The following is a 20741-nucleotide window of genomic DNA, read 5'->3' on the forward strand; positions in this document are numbered from 1 at the left end:
CAGGCCTCTACTACAACTGTCTTCAGTTCCTGCTTGTTCTGGGGCATTTTCCCTTCAGTTTTGTCTTCAGCAAGTGAAATGCATGCTCAATGGGATTCAGATCAGGTGATTGACTTGGCCATTGCATAACATTCCACTTCTGTCCCTTCAAAAACTCTTTGGTTGCTTTTGCAGTATGCTTTGGGTCATTGTCCATCTGCACTGTGAAGCGCCGTCCAATGAGTTCTGCAGCATTTGGCTGAATGTGAGCAGATAATATTGCCCGAAACACTTCAGAATTCATCCTGCTGCTTTTATCAGCAGTCACATCATCAATAAATACAAGAGAACCAGTTCCATTGGCAGCCATACATGCCCACGCCGTGACACTACCACCACCATGCTTCACTGATGAGATGGTATGCTTAGAATCGTGAGCAGTTCCTTTCCTTCTCCATACTCTTCTCTTCCCATCACTCTGGTACAAGTTGATCTTGGTCTCATCTGTCCATAGGATCTTGTTCCAGAACTGTGAAGGCTTTGTTAGATGTTGTTTGGCAAACTCTAATCTGGCCTTCCTGTTTTTGAGGCTCACCAATGGTTTACATCTTGTGGTGAACCCTCTGTATTCACTCTGGTGAAGTCTTCTCTTGACTGTTGACTTTGACACACATACACCTACCTCCTGGAGAGTGTTCTTGATCTGGCCAACTGTTGTGAAGGGTGTTTTCTTCACCAGGGAAAGAATTCTTCGGTCATCCACCACACTTGTTTTCCATGGTCTCCCAGGTCTTTTGGTGTTGCTGAGCTCACCGGTGCATTCCTTCTTTTTGAGAATGTTTCAAACATTCAATGTTTCAAGTTGTTTTGGCCATGCCTAATGTTCTTGCTATCTCTCTGATGGGTTTGTTTTGTTTCTTCAGCCTAATGGTGGCTTGCTTCACTGATAGTGACAGCTCTTTGGATCTCATCTTGAGAGTTGACAGCAACAGATTCCAAATGCAAATAGCACACTTGAAATGAACTCTGGGCCTTTTATCTGCACATTGTAATTGGGGTAATGAGGGAATATCACACACCTGGCCATGGAACAGCTGAGAAGCCAATTGTCCCATTACTTTTGGTCCCTTAACAAGTGGGAGGCACATATACAAACTGCTGTAAGTCCTACACCGTTCACCTGAGTTGGATGTACAAACCCTCAAATTAAAGCTGACAGTCTGCAGTTAACGCACATTGTGTTTGTTTCATTCCAACTCCATTGTGGTGGTGTATAGAGCCAAAGATGTTAGAATTGTGTCGATGTCCCAATATTTATGGACCTGACTGTATTATTTATTCTCATCTGGTAATGGCTTTTGTTTCTGATTATAAATAAATCATTTAAAAAAAAAATTCTCTGTGCATGCATTTGTGTGTGCACACAAACATGAGTCTTTGTGCCTCACAAAGCAGATCTTGTAGAGCAGGAGTGTCAAACTCAAGGCCCACAGGCTGAATCTGGCCCATGGGGTGCTTAAATCTAGCCTGTGGGGCCACTCTGGAAATCATAGATCTAGCCTGTGGTGCCTCTGCCAGCCAAAACAGGCCATGGTGGGACATGTGCAGCCCCCGGCAGCCCATTTTCAGCCTCTTCGGCCTCCAGCAACACTCTGCCAACCAAAAACAGGCCACGTGGAGGCCATGTGTTGCCCCTGCACAGGCCATTTTTGACCTGCAGAGTGCTGCAGGAGGATTGGATTGAACTGGATTACAATTATGTGGCCTCAAGCTATCCAGCCTGATCTGGATAGAAAATAAACAACAGCCTATGTTAATAAAGGTAAAGGTAAAGATTCCCCTCACACATATGTGCTAATCGATCCTGACTCTAGGGGGCAGTGCTCATCTCCATTTCAAAGCCAAAGATGTCTCCATGGTCATGTGGCCGGCATGACTAAACACCAAAGGTGCACAGAATGCTGTTACCTTCCCACCAAAGATGGTCCCTATTTTTCTACTTGCATTTTTTTATGTTCTTTCGAACTGCTAGGTTGGCAGAAGCTGGGACAAGTAACGGGAGCTCACCCTGTTATGTGGCACTAGGGATTTGACACGTTGAACTGTCAACCTTTCAATCGACAAGTTCAGCATCTTAGCCACTGAGCCACCATGTCCCTTATATGTTAATACTACAGTTTCATGCCATATTTTTACATACTGTAGATCCATTTGGTCTACAATCAATCTATAATTGACAGCCATTTCTATTTACTATCCTGGAAATTTACCTCTGCTGTTAGATCTTGTATTATCATATTATTTATGCTATTGTATTTTTATTATTAGTTGAATAATAAAAATACAATACTATAAATAGCTTTTCTGCCTGGAAAAGCAGTTTACTATTAAACAATGAGATATAAATTTAGAATTTAGAAATAAATTTAGAAAGAAAAAGTTTAATGGAGTACGAAGAATAAATAATAAACGTTTGCCAGTAATAGTTGGTAGAAGAGAGAGGAAAATGGTTATAGTAAAGAACTGTGGAAAGAAAGAAGATAAGGGAGAAAAATGCATCTTGAGCCTGTGTCAAATGCCCACCATGGCCAAGGGCACCCCAGCCACGCACATCATGACCACGCCTACCCCCGGCCGCCACCACCCGGCCCTCCGAGGTCAAACACAACCCTGATGTATCCCTCAATGAAATCAAGTTTGACACCCCATCTATAAATAAACCCTTTTAGAGAAAGATAAATGAAAGGCATTTTATATTTAAGAGAAAAAATAAAATATATTGAACTAGAAGATGCAGATAAAGTGAAGTTGTTGATAAAGATCTAATTAAATGGTATAATCCTAAAGGTGAAAGGAAAGCTTTGAAGTTGAAAGCAATCACAGTTAACCCCTGGCTGAGAGTAAACAATGGATGCCATGCAAGCCATCTGGAAGAAAATAGCTCAGAATTTAAGAAGCAAATAAAATATATGCAGTGAAACAAAAATATATCAAAACATTGCATTAAATGCCTATGCTGAGATTTAAACATCTTGTAAGAAAAATATGTTGGGATAAAATAAGCAGCAAATACCAGTAATTATAATAAACCCAGGGGTTGTATATACAAAACATTGGAAGAAAATCAAAATCAGTTGCATAAAAATGCAGGATGTTATGAACCTTGCTTTACTACTAAATGAGCCAAACACTTACCACTGAAGTGAGATAAGTGAACTGGAAGTAATAAAATCAAAGACACTGTATTAAGTCTGAATTTATTTATCTATTATGCAATCATAAAAAAAAATAGCCAACAAAAGCTATTGGTACGGGATTAAAAAAGTAAAAGAGCAGGAGCCATGAGTCCAAGATGATGCCAAATTGCACATCAGCTCTGACTGGTGATGTACATCCCCAGGCAGAATTAAACATGGATAAGCTATTTATCAGAGCTATTTAGTCTTATCAGGGTTGAGTCAAAGCATTTTTCCCCATCCAGATCCCCATAGACTTCAGGCACTGGGAAAGGACCCTGATGATAGGTAGGCCCATTGTTCTACTCAATGAAATATGTGTGAAAGTATATGTCCAGGTTCGCCTTGTACGCCAGTTGCGCCCTTACTTGGACCAAGATGCCCTACGCACTGTTACTCATGCGCTGGTCACCTCCTGTCTTGACTACTGCAACACTCTCTACCTAGGGCTGCCCTTGAAAACCACTTGAAGGCTTCAGCTGGTGCAGAATGCGGCCGCACGGGTTGTGATGGGAGAGTCCCGACACTCCCATGTTACACCCCTCCTGCGCGACTTGCATTGGTTACCAGTTGCCCTTCGGGTGAGGTTCAAGGTGCTGGTTATTACCTACAAAGCCCTTCATGGCCTAGGCCCGGGATATTTGTTGGACCCCCTGTAGCCAGCGACAATCTCCAATCGCCCGGTGCGTTCCCACAGGCAGGGTCTCCTCAGAGTGCCATCGGCCAGACAGTGTCGGCTGACGACCCCCAGGGGGAGAGTTTTCTCTGTGGGTGCACCCACCCTCTGGAACCAGCTTCCTTTGGAGCTCCGGATGGCCCCTGACCTTCGCTCATTCCGCCACAATTTGAAGGCCTGGTTGTTCCACAGCCTGGACTGATGATGGGGGGGGGGGTATAATGAATTTTTAAATTGTTTTAAATTGGGATTTTAATTTTATATTGGCAGGAATTATGCATTTTACCGTTGTGAGCTGCCCTGAGTCCTCGGAAATAGGGCGGCATATAAATTGCATAAAATAAATAAATAAATAAATATGTGAAAGTATATATAGGTGGCTCAGTTGTTAAGACACTGAGCTTGTCGATCAGAAAGGTTGGCAGTTCGGTGGTTCGAATCCCTAGTACAGGTCTCCTGTGTGAGCAGGGGATTGGACTAGATGACCACCAAGGTCCCTTCCAATTCTGTTACTGTTAAAACTACCCTTATCTTATTTTCCATATGCATATGCATTGTGAGCTCTTCAGGAATCAAGAGCTCTTAAATTTTGATGTTTAGAAGAGTCAACATATTTTTTTTTTCTGTTTTAGATCCATTAGAATTTGAAAGACAAGCATGATTCAAAAGATTCAGATTATCCATAACTTTATTTTGTGTTTGGCTGCCTGAAATTTGTTGTAACTATCTAATTATCCATTCAGAATCTTCTAGGTCTCTTGATTTATTTTTTCTTTCCTACGTTGTATCTGCGTTCATTATTTCTCTTTAGGCTAGAGAATCCTGCTTTGGTTTTGCTCAGCTTTGAGACTGAAATGATAAGACTATTGCAGAAGTTGTTCTGCATTTTTAATGAAATAATGAAATGGGGCTGGAGCCCATAATCACCACCACGCATTTCTTCCAGGACAGAGAATTAACTTCATAAAATTGCTGGCTCTCTGTCAGAGTGGTCAGATTGGATGGTATAAAGGGAAAAAAAAGAGCATTCCAGAATTTTCCAGAACATTCTTTACCAGAACAGAAGTTCTGCATATAAACATAACTATATATTTATATACATATAAATTTTAATAAACTTAAACTATATATTTGCTGGACTAATGGCACTGAAAATCAAGCATATAATTGCTATTTGAATTAGCCTTTCTAAGTTTCTAGTGTACACCATATTATTAGACTGTGTCTAAATAAAGGTCGGAGGAATTTATATTTTGATTCACAACCACTGTGAAGTATACCTCTTTAATTTTTTTTTACAAAATGAAGCCTGCTCTCCCCTTTCCTTAGAAAAGATAATTAAAATAAGTTTTGCTCTGTTCTAAGTCCATTAAATTTGTCCCCATGGTCCACTTAATCACCCCCTTATCCACCTATTCGTCCCATCCAACCTCCAGAGTTTTACTTCCCCACTTTTTATTTTTAACTTTAAATGATTATTTGCATTAATATATTATTCTCTTTGCTGAAGAGATAGATTGAAGTATTCTTCTATTCTGCAGCATGATTACCACTTTTCCTTGCCTACATGGATAAAATAAATCTATGTGCTTTTTGAATTTGAATACTTATTTGAGCTAACAATTCCCCATTGCATGCAATTTTGAGTGAAAGTTTAGCTAATTGCTCCCTGTTTATCAGTTAAAAATAGCTATTTACAAATGAATGAAAACTGCTAAATCTGCTATGCAGAGGTCACATCTCCATGGAAAAGTTTCCTTGTTCTCATGGTAGTCGTAAAAATATTCTTTGCTTTCTTGATTTACTTTGCTATTGATTGCCATCGCCCCCTTAACAATTATAGATTATCTATTGTCCCCCTTCCACAATTGTTTTGTAAGCCACAATGAAAATAAATCACAATATCTCCATTTAAAAATATGTATATTTCTACCGTGTTTCCCTGAAAATAAGACCCTGTCTTATATATTTTTGAACCCTGAAATAAGAGCTTGGCTTTATTGCCATGCGCTCAAAAGCCCAACTGGGCTTATTATCAGGGGTTGTCTTATTTTGGGGGAAACAGGGTATCTGCAGCATTGGAAAGTATTTTGGTTATGATCGATAGCCCTGGCATTTTATCCCCACTCAACTTTCTCTAAATTACCTTCCTCTGACAAACTTAACATCATGTAGGGGAGCTTTATATCTTCACTTGATGTTTTCTCTTTAAAATAAAAATCTATACTGGAAAAATAGAACTGCTTCAAAATCTATCAACCCTGAAAATTAACCTCAGGCTTTTCCTGGTTCATTTGGTCTCTCATTTATAGCATGGCAAATATTCTAGAGCAAAAACCAACTTTCATTAAAGTGATTGGTCCCTTCACATCTGAGACTCCCTGTGATTTTAATTATCTTCTTTATTGTCCCCAACCATTTAGGTTGCTTCTCCTCATTAGGCTTACAGGTCATCCAGACAGTTGGTACCGTTTAGGTCAATTTTAAATCATATGTTTAATGATTACTGGGGGAATTTGTGTTCAGTTGTGACAGCAGTTATTTAGTAACCCAGAAAGATGATGCTGCAGGTTTCAGTCTGCAAATAATAAGTAAATGTAGATTGTTAACTCTTTCCTCTGGAGTAAATGCTTCAAAAAGGAAATCACCAAACTAGGGAGTTTTTGAAAAGAAGCAATCAAGAATGGGTACTGATTACTGACACTTGTTTGTTTACAAAATTAGAATAACAAACATAACCAAAAATATGCATAACAACACTATAACCCTAATTAACAAAGGACAGCCAAACTGTCATACCGTGAAGATACATTGATAAGTCTCAGTGTATCTTTGCAGTATGACATTTGACTAGCCAACTTAATTATCTTAACTCAGACTTAATTATCTGAGTTTGGGTTGCAGAAAAGGCATATTAAGGGATGTTTCTCTCGGGGAAAATCCTTAAGAGGTTTTCTTTTCTTTTTCTTCAACCTTAGAACAGCCTCTCAAATACATTGGTGACCTCATTCATTCAATACATAAACAAGTTGATCAAACGGCAAAACTGGCCAAAGAGGTGAGATGGCATATTTATAGTTTAAGAAAAAGAACTGCTTTGTTTAAATAGATTTATTTGATTAATCAGTCAAGGATGTCTGCAGGGTATGGTAAAGAATGAAGAGGGTAGTCATGGAGGTTCAGTACATAACTTCCACCACACTGTTGCAATTGCCATCTTGACTTTTTTCTCCACACATTGTATACATACCCTATAATGAATCCTGGTTACTAAATTACTACAACAGTAGTCCCAAAAGATGGCAAGTGAAGGAAACTATTCTATAACACACTGAGAAAAACTATATTTCAAATGTTACTGCTGGCTATAGTAACAGCCCTGTGGTGGAATGTAGTCTGGATTCCCAGGAGGGATAGGCTGCATTCCAGAGGCAAAGAGGCAGTGGAGCTTGAAAAGTCTGATAGGGAGGAAGAGGGTTTGTTCCACTCTAACAATTCTCAGAGTATATCTGTAATTATGCAAATAGTTGCTTTTGTTTGGTAAGATCTCTATCTATAAGGGAGAAACAACAAATAAATACTAAACTAGATACTATTCACATGTTTTTTAAATAGTTATTTATTAAATTTTTAATGCTGCCCATCTCCCCTACAAGGGGAATCTTTTTCTTGGTTCCCGGGGACTTGACAAATCCAGAACTAAATGATCTAATAAGCATAGGTATTTTTTTTTTCAAAAACTAAAAAAAAAAAATCCTTCAGAGCAGTGGTGAAATCCTCTGCGGATTGCCACCAGTTCGCTGCCTGCGTGCCAAATGCATGCTACACTCACACGCATGCACAGTGCCAAATGCATGCTGTGCACACATGCGCAGTACACATCAAGTGCACACTGCATATGCATGCATCCGCAGTGCGCACCAAATGCACACTTCGAAAAAGGAGGCTTAACAAGGTAAGTGGAACAGTGAGGGGAAACAGCTGTGCCACACGATTTAGATTTGCTAGAAAGCAAGATAAATTGTGCGGCACAGCTGATCATCAGAAATACCAGTTCAGATGAACCGGTAGCTTTTTTTTACTACCTGTTTGCCTGAACCGGTAGCCTTTATCACTACTGGTTCACGTGAACCGGTGTGAACCGGTAGCATTTCACCCCTGCTTCAGAGCAAGTAACTGTTGTGCTTCTATGTGCAATGGGTAGATTAAGTGGTAATTTTGAGAGCAGGAAGCAAATCTTAGCAATAAGTAAACGTGCCCAGGATTTCCTACAAAAATAATTAATTATCTCTTTATTATTTAACTTTTGATTGATGTTAACATGATTCATCTAGTTAAATTCTCTCTATACCACTTTGAAATTACAAGGTCAATGTTTCCATAGGAACAAAACCAGCATATAGTTTTCTGTTGAATCACATTAATGAGAAGAGAAAGAAAATACCCTTAAGACTTGCAATTATGCTTACTATAAACATAAGGGAGAATTTGCCATCTAATTAGCTTCAGAGGGGCAGCAAGTAAGAATTGTTAAGGATGCTAAATGTAAGATTTGAAGGAAGCAGAAAAGTTGGCTTGGGCAAATTTTTAATTAAGAAATTGTGCTCAGTGTGTGTGTATGTGTTTCCCTGGATATTTAATAGCCAGCAGTATTCAGATTACATTAACCCAATAAATATACAGAGGGAGGGCATGATTAGTTAAGATTAAAGCAAATGCAAATACAAAAAGAGATCATTTTCCTGAAATTTACAAGTTTTTAATTACCTCAAAGTGAAAACCTACTTCACTATTTCTCAGATTTCTAAGTACTAAATTAAATTGTGGATTCACATCGCTTTCTATGAGAAAAACAGGAATAGCAACCTGAACTCCACAACCCCATACAGCCCCACTTTTGCAGTTCATGGAGGCCCATAGACAAAAAGTAATGGTATAATATTTTGTAATTTTTCAGGCAGACACTAAAGAAAACAAATTATGTGTACTCCCTAAAAGAGTTCCCAAAAATCCTAGGGGAAAAAAAAATCAAAACTCTTGGCACTCTCCATGTTCGCAACATAAGCCAACCCATTATAGTTCTCCCCTTGACTATATTAAGTGTGGTCCCTGAGCCCCCTGACATTACCCACCCTATAATGAAATGTAAGTGTGTGTGAAGTAGCATAAGAATTGTAATTCATTACACTCAAGCCCTTTAAAAGTCAAGGTTCTGTTCTCCATGTTGGCCAAACAACTTTTTCTATGAAAAATGCACATTGCTGTTGGACTTTTCCCATTTTAACTCATGCTGGCAGCATTTCTTATTCCAGGTGGTAAATCTGAAGATGTTTTTTCCAAATGCTCCTTCTGGACCTGTGATCTGGACCCTGACTGAAGAATTCAAATCAATGAGCACAATTTAAAATGGTTTGAGAAGAGAGAGGGGAAGAGAGAGAGAGAGAGATGCACTAGGATAACATTGATAGAACAAAGATTCACCCTACCTAGTTCATAAGCAGTGTATGAACATTGTTAAGGCTCATGTACATAAGCTTTATATATATTCATATATTATCCAATATCAGAAGTATATGAAAGAAAAGTCTTGAATGAATTGGGGTCCAAGATTCTAGCTACTAAGCCTTATAGAACTGAGTACTGTCTGTCTGTCTGTCTGTCTGTCTGTCTGTCTGTCTGTCTGTCTGTCTGTCTATCTATCTATCTATCTATCTATCATCTATCTTAATTAAATGAGGCACAAACTGATCTATTTCCATAGATTATACATTACTAACCAAATACTGTATATATGTAAGAACAGTGGATTAGTTGAAGATACAAATATGTATAGCACTCTGTATAATGAATTCAGCTTCATTGTTTATGAACTTGATAAAATTTACACAGGTATTCCAGAGCATATCTCTACTGTTAACATGGTGAGACATTTTAGGCATTTGTGCATATCTTTGCTTAGTATACACACTTGTCCAAAGTAGCTTTCTAATCTTGCCATTTCTGCATGAATTTTAAATCTGGGTTTCAGCTTTCTGAATTCTAGTATATATTGCAATTTGAATGTTCATATATATTCAGGAAGTTCCATATTTATTACTTTAACAGTCTCATGAATTTCTCAGTACACCTAAAGCATAGTGGATAACCAGTGGTGGTATTGACTTACCTTCACTAGTGGTTCGCAAATGTGAGCGCATGTGTGTGTGCTCACTTTGCTCGTGTGCAACACCTCCATGCATGCGCAGAGCATCAAAACCGGGACGTGATTACGTCTAGGTGAGTGGGCAGAGCCTCCCACAGCCACCGCTACCGGTTCGCCCAAACCAGATAGAACTGGCTAAATACCACAACTGTGTGGTATAACATAGTCCATTGATTCATAGAAACATACTATTTGTAGTTTATAGAAATGGTATATCAGGGATATTTAAAAAATTTAGGCGAGTGTGTGCCAGGATTTTCTCTGCATGGAATCATTAAACATGCTGGACTATGTCCTATCATATTAAAAGTTAGAATTTGGTGAATAATTTTTGGAGGCTTTCAAAATCTGAATTCCAAAATATTGTGGAATGAGATCGATAGACAGAATGAGGGAAAGGTGCTTCCTCAGGTAACCTGATCCCATTCCATGAAGGAATGGGATCCTTCAGTTATAAAGGTAACTGAAACCACCTTGAACTGAACCTGGAAGCCTACTGGCAACTGATCCAGCTCACGGAGAAGAGGCTTAACGTGTGCAGATCGATAGACACTCATAATTACCTGCTCCCCTCATTTTGAGCCACTGTAGCTAAATTGCTAGGAAGAGCTGCGATGCTCTTTAAGGGTGTAAAGCTGGTCTGGATTTTCAATGGCATATTCCAAGCTCAGCACCCAACACTGTTCTTTCATCAAGAGAAAGGCTTGATTCTTGTTCATATTTGGAACTTTTTTTGTCCCAACATCCCGACATATCAGACTAACAGTATGAGACAGTATCCCTTAGATCAGGGGTGTCAAACTCGTATCATCACAGCGGCATCACATGAAGTATTGGGACTTCCCCCCCCCTTTGCTAAACTGGGCATGGGCATGGCCAGCGCGTGACACATCTGGTTCGTGGGCCGTGAGTTTGACAGCCCTGCCTTAGATTATATTATTCTAACATATAAAATATTAGGGCTCAAAGATTCTCAATGGAAATCTAGTTTTAAAAAGAGCAGTGATAATTTACATTGGGTAATCTAAAGAGCTTTCTGCAAAAATGTCCAAAGTTGCTAATTATATTATAGTTTTAGTAACTCCAAATTAAAATTTTACCAAACACGATGCACACTATGAGTCCCATAGTTTATTATGTGAACATATACAATGATAAACAACATCTAGCCTTGGATCGCCCATACATGGCTTAGGACCAGGATATTTGGCGGACCACCTACAGCCAGCAACAACATCCCATCGCCCGGTTCACGTCCATAGAGAGGACCTACTCAGGGTGCCGTCAGCTAGACAGTGGCGGCTGGCGGCCCACAGGAGTAGAGCCTTCTCGGTTGGGGCACCCACCCTCTGGAATCAACTCCCCTTGGAGCTCCGACTAGCGCCTGACCTTCGCACCTTCCGCCGGGAATTAAAAACTTGGCTTTTCAAATCCCTTGACCTGGCCTGATGACGGGGTTTTAAGGGTTTTAATGGGTTAATTTTAAATTTTTTAGATTTTAGTCTTTATTTTTATTGTGGCTTGTGTTTTATTGTTGTGAGCTGCCCTGAGTCCATTGTGAAATAGGGCGGCATATAAGCCGAATAAAATAAATAAAATAAATAAATAAATTATTGTTTAGTTCTGAAACAATATACAAAACAAAACTCAAAGTAATGCATCATTGAATAAAAGCAAGAAAACAACAACAGTGACAATAAGAACATTTTTAAGGAGCGTGCATAAGCGCACCAGCGTGCCTACCATCCCTGTCTTAATGTTCCCTTTATTTGTATTCATTTTATGGATTCAATTCATGTTTATACCTATATATATTATCTAATACGTACTTGACAAATCAAATAAATAAAAATAAATGAAATAAATAATTTTTTATACATGGACAAAGCTGTGCCACAAGGAATGCCAAGGCTACATCTTAAAATGGAAGTGTTTCATGCAAATAATTGTTTTAGTTTTATTTTTGCATTTTAAGTCATACAATAGCAGGCTATTTTAAGACCATCCTGAAATATACAATTTAATAAACAATAAAGTCACAATGAAAAATTTGCCAGCAGGAGCATCATCACCTCTTTTAATTAAAATGCAACAAAAACGGTTAAGCCAAACAGCTGCATCAGCGCCAATGCAAAATCTGCCTTAATAGCAAAGCTGTATTCAGTATGGAGATCTATATAACATATTTACAGTATATGTTTCAATATTACATTATTACAATTATTCTGCTTGTTTGAGCAAGGATACATTGGCTTCAGATATACTTACAGTGCAATTCTATACATATCAGCTGAAAAGTAAATCTCATTAAGTTCAATGGGGCTTAGATCCAATGAGGTTTATTCCCAGCAGATACAGGATTGTTGCCTCCCAGATGCAATCTTAAACATATTTATTCTAAACGGTTCCAATAAATGGAATGGGGCCCTCAATAGTGCTACTCTTGAGAAAGAAAGAAAAAACTCAGGCAGATAGAACTAAAAAGGTATTGAGCTGCAGCATTTTTATTTTGCCTTCATACAATAAAATGGCAATGACAAAGTAACTAGTAGCATTAGATGTATTTTGTCCATCAATAATTCCTTATTAAGGAATTCCTTATGATTCCACCACCACCACCACTGCCATTCTTAGTTGCTCTCACTGATTTATTTATACTGGGGAATAGTCCTTGATGAACATATTTCTTGGTTGCTCTGAGGCAAACAAAGGATGTTTAAGCCTTGTGCCATATTTTATTCTGTTATTCTTTTCACTTATTGTGTTGTTCTTCGAGTTGGGGGACTTTTATGAAGTTATTTGTCAATATTTTAATCACACAATGGATGTTTTAATTTTTTGTTATATTGCCTAAAATGTAAGCCATGAAGAAATCAGTGATGAGAAATAGTACGTTCTGGAAAGCCCAATCTTAATCCTATCATTAACTTCCCACACCAAAATCCCTTTATCAGTGTTCTCCATGTCAAAGAACATTTCGCTTTGGCATACAACTCTGGATCATGCAGTATCTCCCTAAACTAATAATAAAAATGTTCCATTATAAAAACAACTTATAATATCTTATCTGGGCCATCTAGAAGATTGGCCAGAAGAATCAACAGTCATCCTAACTTATTTTCAAACTTTTTATCAATTTATTATTTTTTATAAATACTATTTTTATAAATTTATAAATATTATTTTTATAAATAATTCAAGGCAGCAATCATACATAATACTCCTTTCTCCTCATGTTTTCTCATAGCAAAAACCTGCGAGGTGGGTTTGGCTGAGAGAGCAACCAGCCCAAAGTCAGCCAGCTGACTTTCATGACTAAGGCATGACTAGACCTCACAGTCTCCCAATTTTTAGCTTGGTGCCTTAACCACTAGATCAAACTGGCTTTCCTAATGTAATCAAATATTGTAATCCACCAACAGTCACTTTACTATGAGAGGGGAAGCTATGTAAAGATGATTAATAAATAAAATAAATGGCACATTACAACTACTTCATATTCTTGGATCTTATACTTCTAATGTAAGTACTAAATAGGGTGGGTGGGTGCTTTGACATTAGTGAATCCATCTCTTAGCCTTTAAAATAGCTTCACCTTTTATACCAGATGTTAAAAAGTGCTTTCGCCTAGCTGATAACCCAACACAAAATGTGGGTCTTTCAATTTTCCAATTCTGGTTTAGAAAGTTTTGTTTTGTTAAAAGATTTTGTGCACACTCATTGCCTTTATAATAGAAGTACTAATCATAATTAAACTAATCTACAACTTGTCAAAAGAGGAGAAATAGAAGTGCTACAATCTTATCCAATTTATTTCTATTAAGATTGCCACATAATTAAAGAATTTTTAGTTGCTCATATGTTTTAGATTGATTCACTGATCAATAATATTTGCATATATAAACAAAACCTAAATGCAGCTGAGATTTTGGGGATGTTGAGGGAAGTTAAAAGGACTTCTGATTTAATTCAATGGACAAATGTTACCATTTCATTCAAGGAAAGGCTAACTTTCGTATTTTCTATTTCATTTCTTATTAAATGTGGATCACCATTGCCAAAGAACCTGCCAAATAAACAAATGGATCCTTAAATCATAGTCCTGCTGATTAGATTTGCCCTCAGAAATTAAAACTGTCCCTTACCAGTTAATCTGCTTTAGTATTAATTGATTAATTTTCTAATTAAACCTTGCACGTATATTTCTATAGTTGTACATCATTTTAACTTAGTGCCTTATAAGCAGAACACTCACTGGATAGAGAAAACATGGGATAACTAAACTGTACAATACAACAGTTTTAACTTTTGTTGTAAAGCAAGCCTTGACTTAATTAAAAAAAAATGAGCAAAATTTATAAAACATCTTTGGATAAGCTACGGTGCCACAGTGGTTAGAGTGGAGCACTGCAAGCTACTTCTGCTGACTGCCGGATGCCTGCAATTTGGCAGTTCAAATCTCACCAGGCTCAAGGTTGACTCAGCCTTCCATCCTTCCTAGGTCGGTAAAATGAGGACCCAGATTGTTGGGGGCAATATGCTGATTCTGTAAACTGTTTAGAGAGGGCTATAAAGCACTGTAAAGTGGTATATAAGTCTAAGTGCTATTGCTATTGCTATTGATATTGTACCATATATCATATGGCAACCAGGTGCACTGATTGCCATAGTTGCAATCTGCAATCTGCAATCTGCTTCCAGTTGCAATTCAAGGTGTTGGTCATCACCTTTAAAGTCCTGCAGGGCATAGGTCCAGTCTACCTGAGGAACTATCTCACCCTAATGGGACCGGCCCATCCCACCTGCACTGGTAGAGTGGGCATGCTGCATATCCCATCACTCAAGGAATTTCAGCTAATGGGATCCAGGAGAAAAGCCCTCTGCTGTGGCTCCTGCCCTCTGAAACATGTTAGCTCTGGAGGTGAGATTAGTTTCCATCCTCCTTACATTTTGTAAGAATTTATGACCTGCTCGCCAGATGGCTTGGAGACCAATGGGAGAGCTTCAGACTGGAGGTGGTTGAGTAATTAAAATTCAACCCCACCTCCCTCTGTGTGTCCAGCAACCCTTCTTTACCATCTTGTGTCCATGATTTTATCTGTTAATGGTTTTTATCTGCTGTGTTTTTTACAATGGATTTTAATGTTTTTTCTTGTTTTTATTTTGTAAGCTCTTCAGAGTCATGGATATGAGATTCTTCTTCTTCTTTTTGTGCCATTTCCGTCATCGGACATTGGCGATCATGTTGGCAATCCTATTTTTCTAGCAGATATGAGATGGATGGCAAATAGATTTCATAAATAAGTAAATCACATGACACAATTTTAAAGGATTATGAAAGAAATCTACCTGGGTTAGAACAAAGGTCCCTCTATTGTCATGCTTTGTTTTTGATCATGGAACACAGGAAGACTCTAGAAAGTTTAGAAGCAGAGTATGAAGCAAAAATTGGAAGTCTTAAAGAAATCTTCAGCCTGTCTAGAGACATCTCCTAATAACTCATAGAACTCAGGACACCTAATCGATGCTATGTAGAACTTCGGGGATGCGAATCTCATATTAATGCTAGTTCTTTATTGCCTTTCTGGGGTGAGGCACAGTTGTTTCTCATCTCTCAAGTTTTTTTAATGTTAGCAACTTATTTATACCACAACAGAGCTTTTTAATTAATCTTACTTTTGCAGTAGACTGGCTGTTTAAATTACTTGCTTAGGTTGTTGTTAAGACTTCTGTATTTTTTCCTTTAAATCTTTTAGATATTAAAGGATTTAAGCCTTACCATAAGGAAGGGATTTATGCTCAGAGTTCCCATTGTCCAAGCATTGTCCCACATTTCCTTCACAAGTATTTCTTTCTACATATCATCTTCATCGATTTGGAAAGCTTTTCAAACACTCTGAGTAATATTTTGGAGTAAGGGGATGTTCAATTGTACAAACACAATTTTGTGCATTGTCATATCTAAGCCATAATATAATAATAGAAAGTAGGCACAAATCCATAATAATCTCATAACTCAATTATCAGTCACAAGGAAGGAAAACAGCCCTTTGGAATCTTTTGTGGTAACATTTTCTTTTCTTCTGTTGGACCCTGTGGAAAATACAATATTCAGGAAAGAAATATGGCCTTTATAATGTTCGTCCGCCAAATATGAACTATGTCCTTTATTTTGTTTTTCCAAGAAGTACAAGGTATATTTATTGTAGAAAGCAAGAAGATATTTATAAATTGAAGGATCTACCTAACTCCACTATCCTGTTTTTATTATAGCCAGTCAAATATCTCTTGGAAAGCCCAAAGTTAGAACTGAAGAAGCTTCTTGGATGAGAAGCAAAAAAATTTCAGAGAAAAAAAAACCACAAGATAGTCTTTTGGAAAAAGCAACATTAGGACAACCATGATCTGGATGATTGAGAATCTCCATATACATCTCTTGGAAAAAAGGAGATCATGGGTTTCCAGTTTCCATAAGTTTCATTTCCTAGCAATTGATATTAAGAGCATCTTGCCTTTGAGACTGCTCTATGAAAGGAATACTTCTAGCATTTGTGTGTTTTAGGTGTTATTAAGAAGGACTGTAAGTTTTAATTAATGTATATGTTAGATTAGTTGTCAAAATATTACAATTCTGTAGTATTAGCTTGGGGAAAAGCCTACCAAATCAATGATTCTATATCTTTTAGATGCATGTTGTCATATTAATCAACAAGTAGCTGTTTCCAATTATTCTTATTATTTAAAAAATAATTTTAAGTTACAAGCATTTAAAAGTTTAACAAAACCAATTATATTCTATTCTTTTTAAAATTAATCCAGAAGAAAATACCTTTCTTAACAGGTAAGCATTGGGCATTGATAAAAGAAGAGTGTAGCTTCAAAAATATTTTAAAAGGAATAAATTTGATACTTTGCTCTGCCCAAACTAATTATGGTTTAATGAATTAAAATTACTTTAATTGGGTTGAAGACCTGTTGATTACATTACCATTTGTTTACAGCTGCATAAAATACTTCGAGAGACTGCTTGTTAAAAATAAAATAAAATCTCAACATGGGAAATAATCAGTCTTGAGTTCTGTCAAAAAATATGTACCGTATATTCTAAGAAAATTGCATCGCTCCTAAAAGAGAAATGCATTTTATGTAACTCTTTTCTTTATTTTTAAACAAGGGTTAGAAATCTTGATAGTGCTGATTAACATGAAATAAAGCATTTAGAAGATTAATCTTAAAGTGTTTATTTTTGCATTTTTCTAAAATATTTCACTACAGCAGGCATTTTAATCTGTCAGATTTACTAGAATATAGGACAATTTTTGCATTAATTGTGAGTAGATTGGTATAAAATGAACTGTTACTGATTCTTCTCAGAAGGAAAAGCAATCCAACATTCCATGCAGGCAATACAAATTGCAGATGTTTTCCAGTCACCAAATTAATTGTTTTCTAACTTCAAAACTAGCTTCAAAACTCACAAAAACATTTTTTTCCCCTCCTGGTTTCATTATATAGCGTAGAACATGACTTCAGGCAACAAGAAGATAGGTTTCATCAAGTTTTGAAAGCATTGGATCAAGTGGAAGAGAGTCCTGTTTTGGTGACACTGCAAAGACAGCCATCTGATCATCCAGTCCCTGAGAAACAGGAAATAAGAAGAAAGGCGAAGAAAAAGAAATGCTTCTGGTGGATTTGAAAACCTTAAAAGATGGTATCAAACTTAAGACTTAGTCTAAATCACTCTTGGCCCATCATGAATAGACTTTACATGTATAATCCTCATCTTTTCACATGCTCTGATTTTCTTCTTCATTTATTGATTTGTGGTAATTCTGTTTTGCCATGATTCCAATATTGGGATCAAAAATAATGGCAGCTAGGAAGTAAGGGAAATATCAAAGCTGGAGATCCATTTAGGAAAATAAAGATTTATTTGAATGCAGTATGAGCCAAGTGGAAAGCATTATTGTGTGGTTGTGGCAGCGGTGGTGGTGGTAAATATTATGGTCAGAAATATGCCTTTTCTAAATCCATGTAGAGCTCAATCTAAAAAGTTAAAACTCGTACAATGTGATGAGAAAGCCACTTGCTTGGTATTCAGATCGAACTGTTCTGAAACAGAGGACAAACAGTAAAATGAAACCTTACCTTTCCTTCTTTCCATAACTTCCTTACCAAGCAATTCTGTCATCTGAACATAACACAAGTATGATGGAAATAGGAACTGGTTTAGCCAACTTGATTCAGGATTTTCTGGAGCTGACAGGTTTCTGTTTATAGTTATTTTTTAATAGCTTTGTTCCCTGACAAATTGCTTTATAGCAATTCTGTATCGATTGTACCAAAGTGTACCTAACATTTTTTTCATAATGTATTTGTTTTAAATAATCAAAGCTAGCAGTCGGCAAAAATGTTGAGACAGCAAATATGTTAAAATGTTAAGAAATAACCTTTTTTCGTCCCAGCTTAAGTACCTAATTTTATTAGAGAAAACATGGCTTTGGGGTGAAAACCCTATATAACTGTAGGAATCCATCTAAGGCACAGCAGTCCTTTTAGAACAAAAAGGACTGAACTATTAATACTTAAACATTTTGTTTTAAAAAAAACTTACTCTAAAATTAGTGTACAGGTAGTCCTCAACTTACAACCACAATTGAGCCCAAAATTTATGTTGTTCAGTGAGAAATTAGTTGAGTGAGTTTTGTCCCATTTTACAACTTTTCTTGCCACATTGGTTAAGTGAATCACTGCAGTTGTAAAATTAATAACACAGTTTTTAAGTGAATTTGGTTTCCCCATTGACTTTGTTTGCCAGAAGGTCGCAAAATGACTCTGGGCAGTGCAATTGTCATAAATGTGAGTCAGTTGTCAAGCATCCAAATGAAATCACATGACCATGGGGATGCTACAACGGTCATAAGTGTGAAAAATGGTCATGTTCCTTTTTACAGTGCTGTTGTAACTTTGAACGGTCACTAAACAAACTGTTGTAAGTCGAGGACTACCTGTACTATATTTTACTAGGAAGAACAACAACAAAAAAAAAGATATGGATTATAAAATAAAGTGTATTATTAAGAGAGTCATGCCAGACTATAAGAAACTTTCAGGAAGATTCTTGACAAAAGCATTTGCTCAAGCACAGTCTCTTTGATTTGAGATAATTTCCTATACAATAAAGTTCAGTCACTGTAGAAGAAAAGGTTTTTCAAACTTTTTTAACATGAGAGATTCCAAGCCAATTTGTCTCCTGCTTAGAGGAGGTCTTACATTCTAAAGGAAAAAAGATCTAACTCATGAATTAGAGTCACATGAAAGTGAACAGAAATAAAAAACTGAAATCAATCAACACAGAATAATATAGTATTGATTTTTGGTTTGTTCATTAAATATACTTATATTACATATATACTTAAATATTTGTTCATTAAATATACTTAAATATATTAAGCAAGGTTCCTAATTCCTCCAGGTGAGATTTCTTCAGAAATGATAATCTGGAAGGAGGACAGAACTGGCAAACATGGATCCTTGTCTTTTCATTCTTTTGAAAAAAATCTGTGAGATCAAAACCTCCAGTTCATAGAAAAGGGATTCTTTCTACAATATATTTTCTAAATCTAATTGAATAAGTGGAAACATGAAAGCACTTTGTTTTTTTTGAAAACTTCATGAACAGGAAAATGATTTCTATATCAGGGGTGTCAAACTCACGGCCTGAGGGCCAGATGCGTCATGCACTGGCCATGCCCACCCCAGTTTAATGAAGGGGAGGTGATGATACATCACATGATGACAATGTGATGATGCAAGTTTGACACCCCTGTTCTATATAAATTGAAAAATAGCTTTATTTTATTATTTAGTAGGCACAGTATACTGTATATATGACCATCTGAAAGCCAAAAAAGGGTAAATTCAAATTCTGAATATTTATAATATAGCAGACTATCAACAATACTAACAATTTTAAATCAGACAAAAAAAAAGAGAAAAACACCCATGGTTTTTATGAAAGATATTTCTTAGTTTACACCAAGAGTTTAAATCAAAATGTTGTTTCCAAATAGTTGGGCTAAGTAATTTCAAATTTTAATCTATTTCATAACTGCTTATCATGAAAATACTATGTGTAATTCTGTGAAATTAAATATTTTTTAAACTAGACAATTTCATTAAATGCAAGCTCCAAAATACTGAAATTACTGGCAGCCACAAGACTCAAGTTATTGATGTGCCTCTAGTAATGGTAAGGGTGGTTTTTTTTCCCAGCATTTTACCACAGCTGTACTCATTGAAATAGTGGACCATTTTCACAGGCCCAAATCCTAATAACTGAGTAACTAGATGGAAGAAATCCTGTAATTTTCAGCAGTCTATGTTATCATGACTGGCATTCAGCTTCCAATTACAATCCATGAATGATCTGTTCCTATTTTCTGTCCTTCAGTCCATAAAGATGAATACTGGCATCCTAACCAAGATGAGGCAGCCACATAATCCAAATTTGAATTTCTTTGCTGGATCTAGTCTTATCCTATAGGCCAAGCAGAATGTAGAGCAAAAAAGAAAAAAAGAAAGGAAAATGTTGCTTTGTTGGATTTGTAACAGCAATCTCTTTTAATAGTGGAAGAGAATCGTCTAC

At 36.8% G+C, this 20741-nt stretch overlaps 2 protein-coding genes across 2 annotated transcripts in view; one reads left to right on the plus strand and one right to left on the minus strand.

Annotated features, from left to right (window-relative positions):
• Positions 1 to 17789, plus strand: part of INSYN2B (inhibitory synaptic factor family member 2B) — a 34361-nt gene extending 16572 nt beyond the window's left edge. The window contains exon 3 of the mRNA XM_070934067.1: positions 17609 to 17789. Within this exon, the coding sequence (XP_070790168.1) occupies positions 17609 to 17789 (181 nt within the window). The remainder of the gene's footprint in view (positions 1 to 17608) is intronic.
• Positions 1 to 20741, minus strand: part of DOCK2 (dedicator of cytokinesis 2) — a 314912-nt gene that overhangs the window by 198209 nt on the left and 95962 nt on the right. The window lies entirely within an intron of this gene.

Source organism: Pituophis catenifer, unplaced genomic scaffold (assembly GCF_029215685.1).
Source record: "Pituophis catenifer annectens isolate HBS135680 unplaced genomic scaffold, rPitCat1.0.hap2 SCAF_2, whole genome shotgun sequence".
NCBI lineage: Eukaryota > Metazoa > Chordata > Lepidosauria > Squamata > Colubridae > Pituophis > Pituophis catenifer.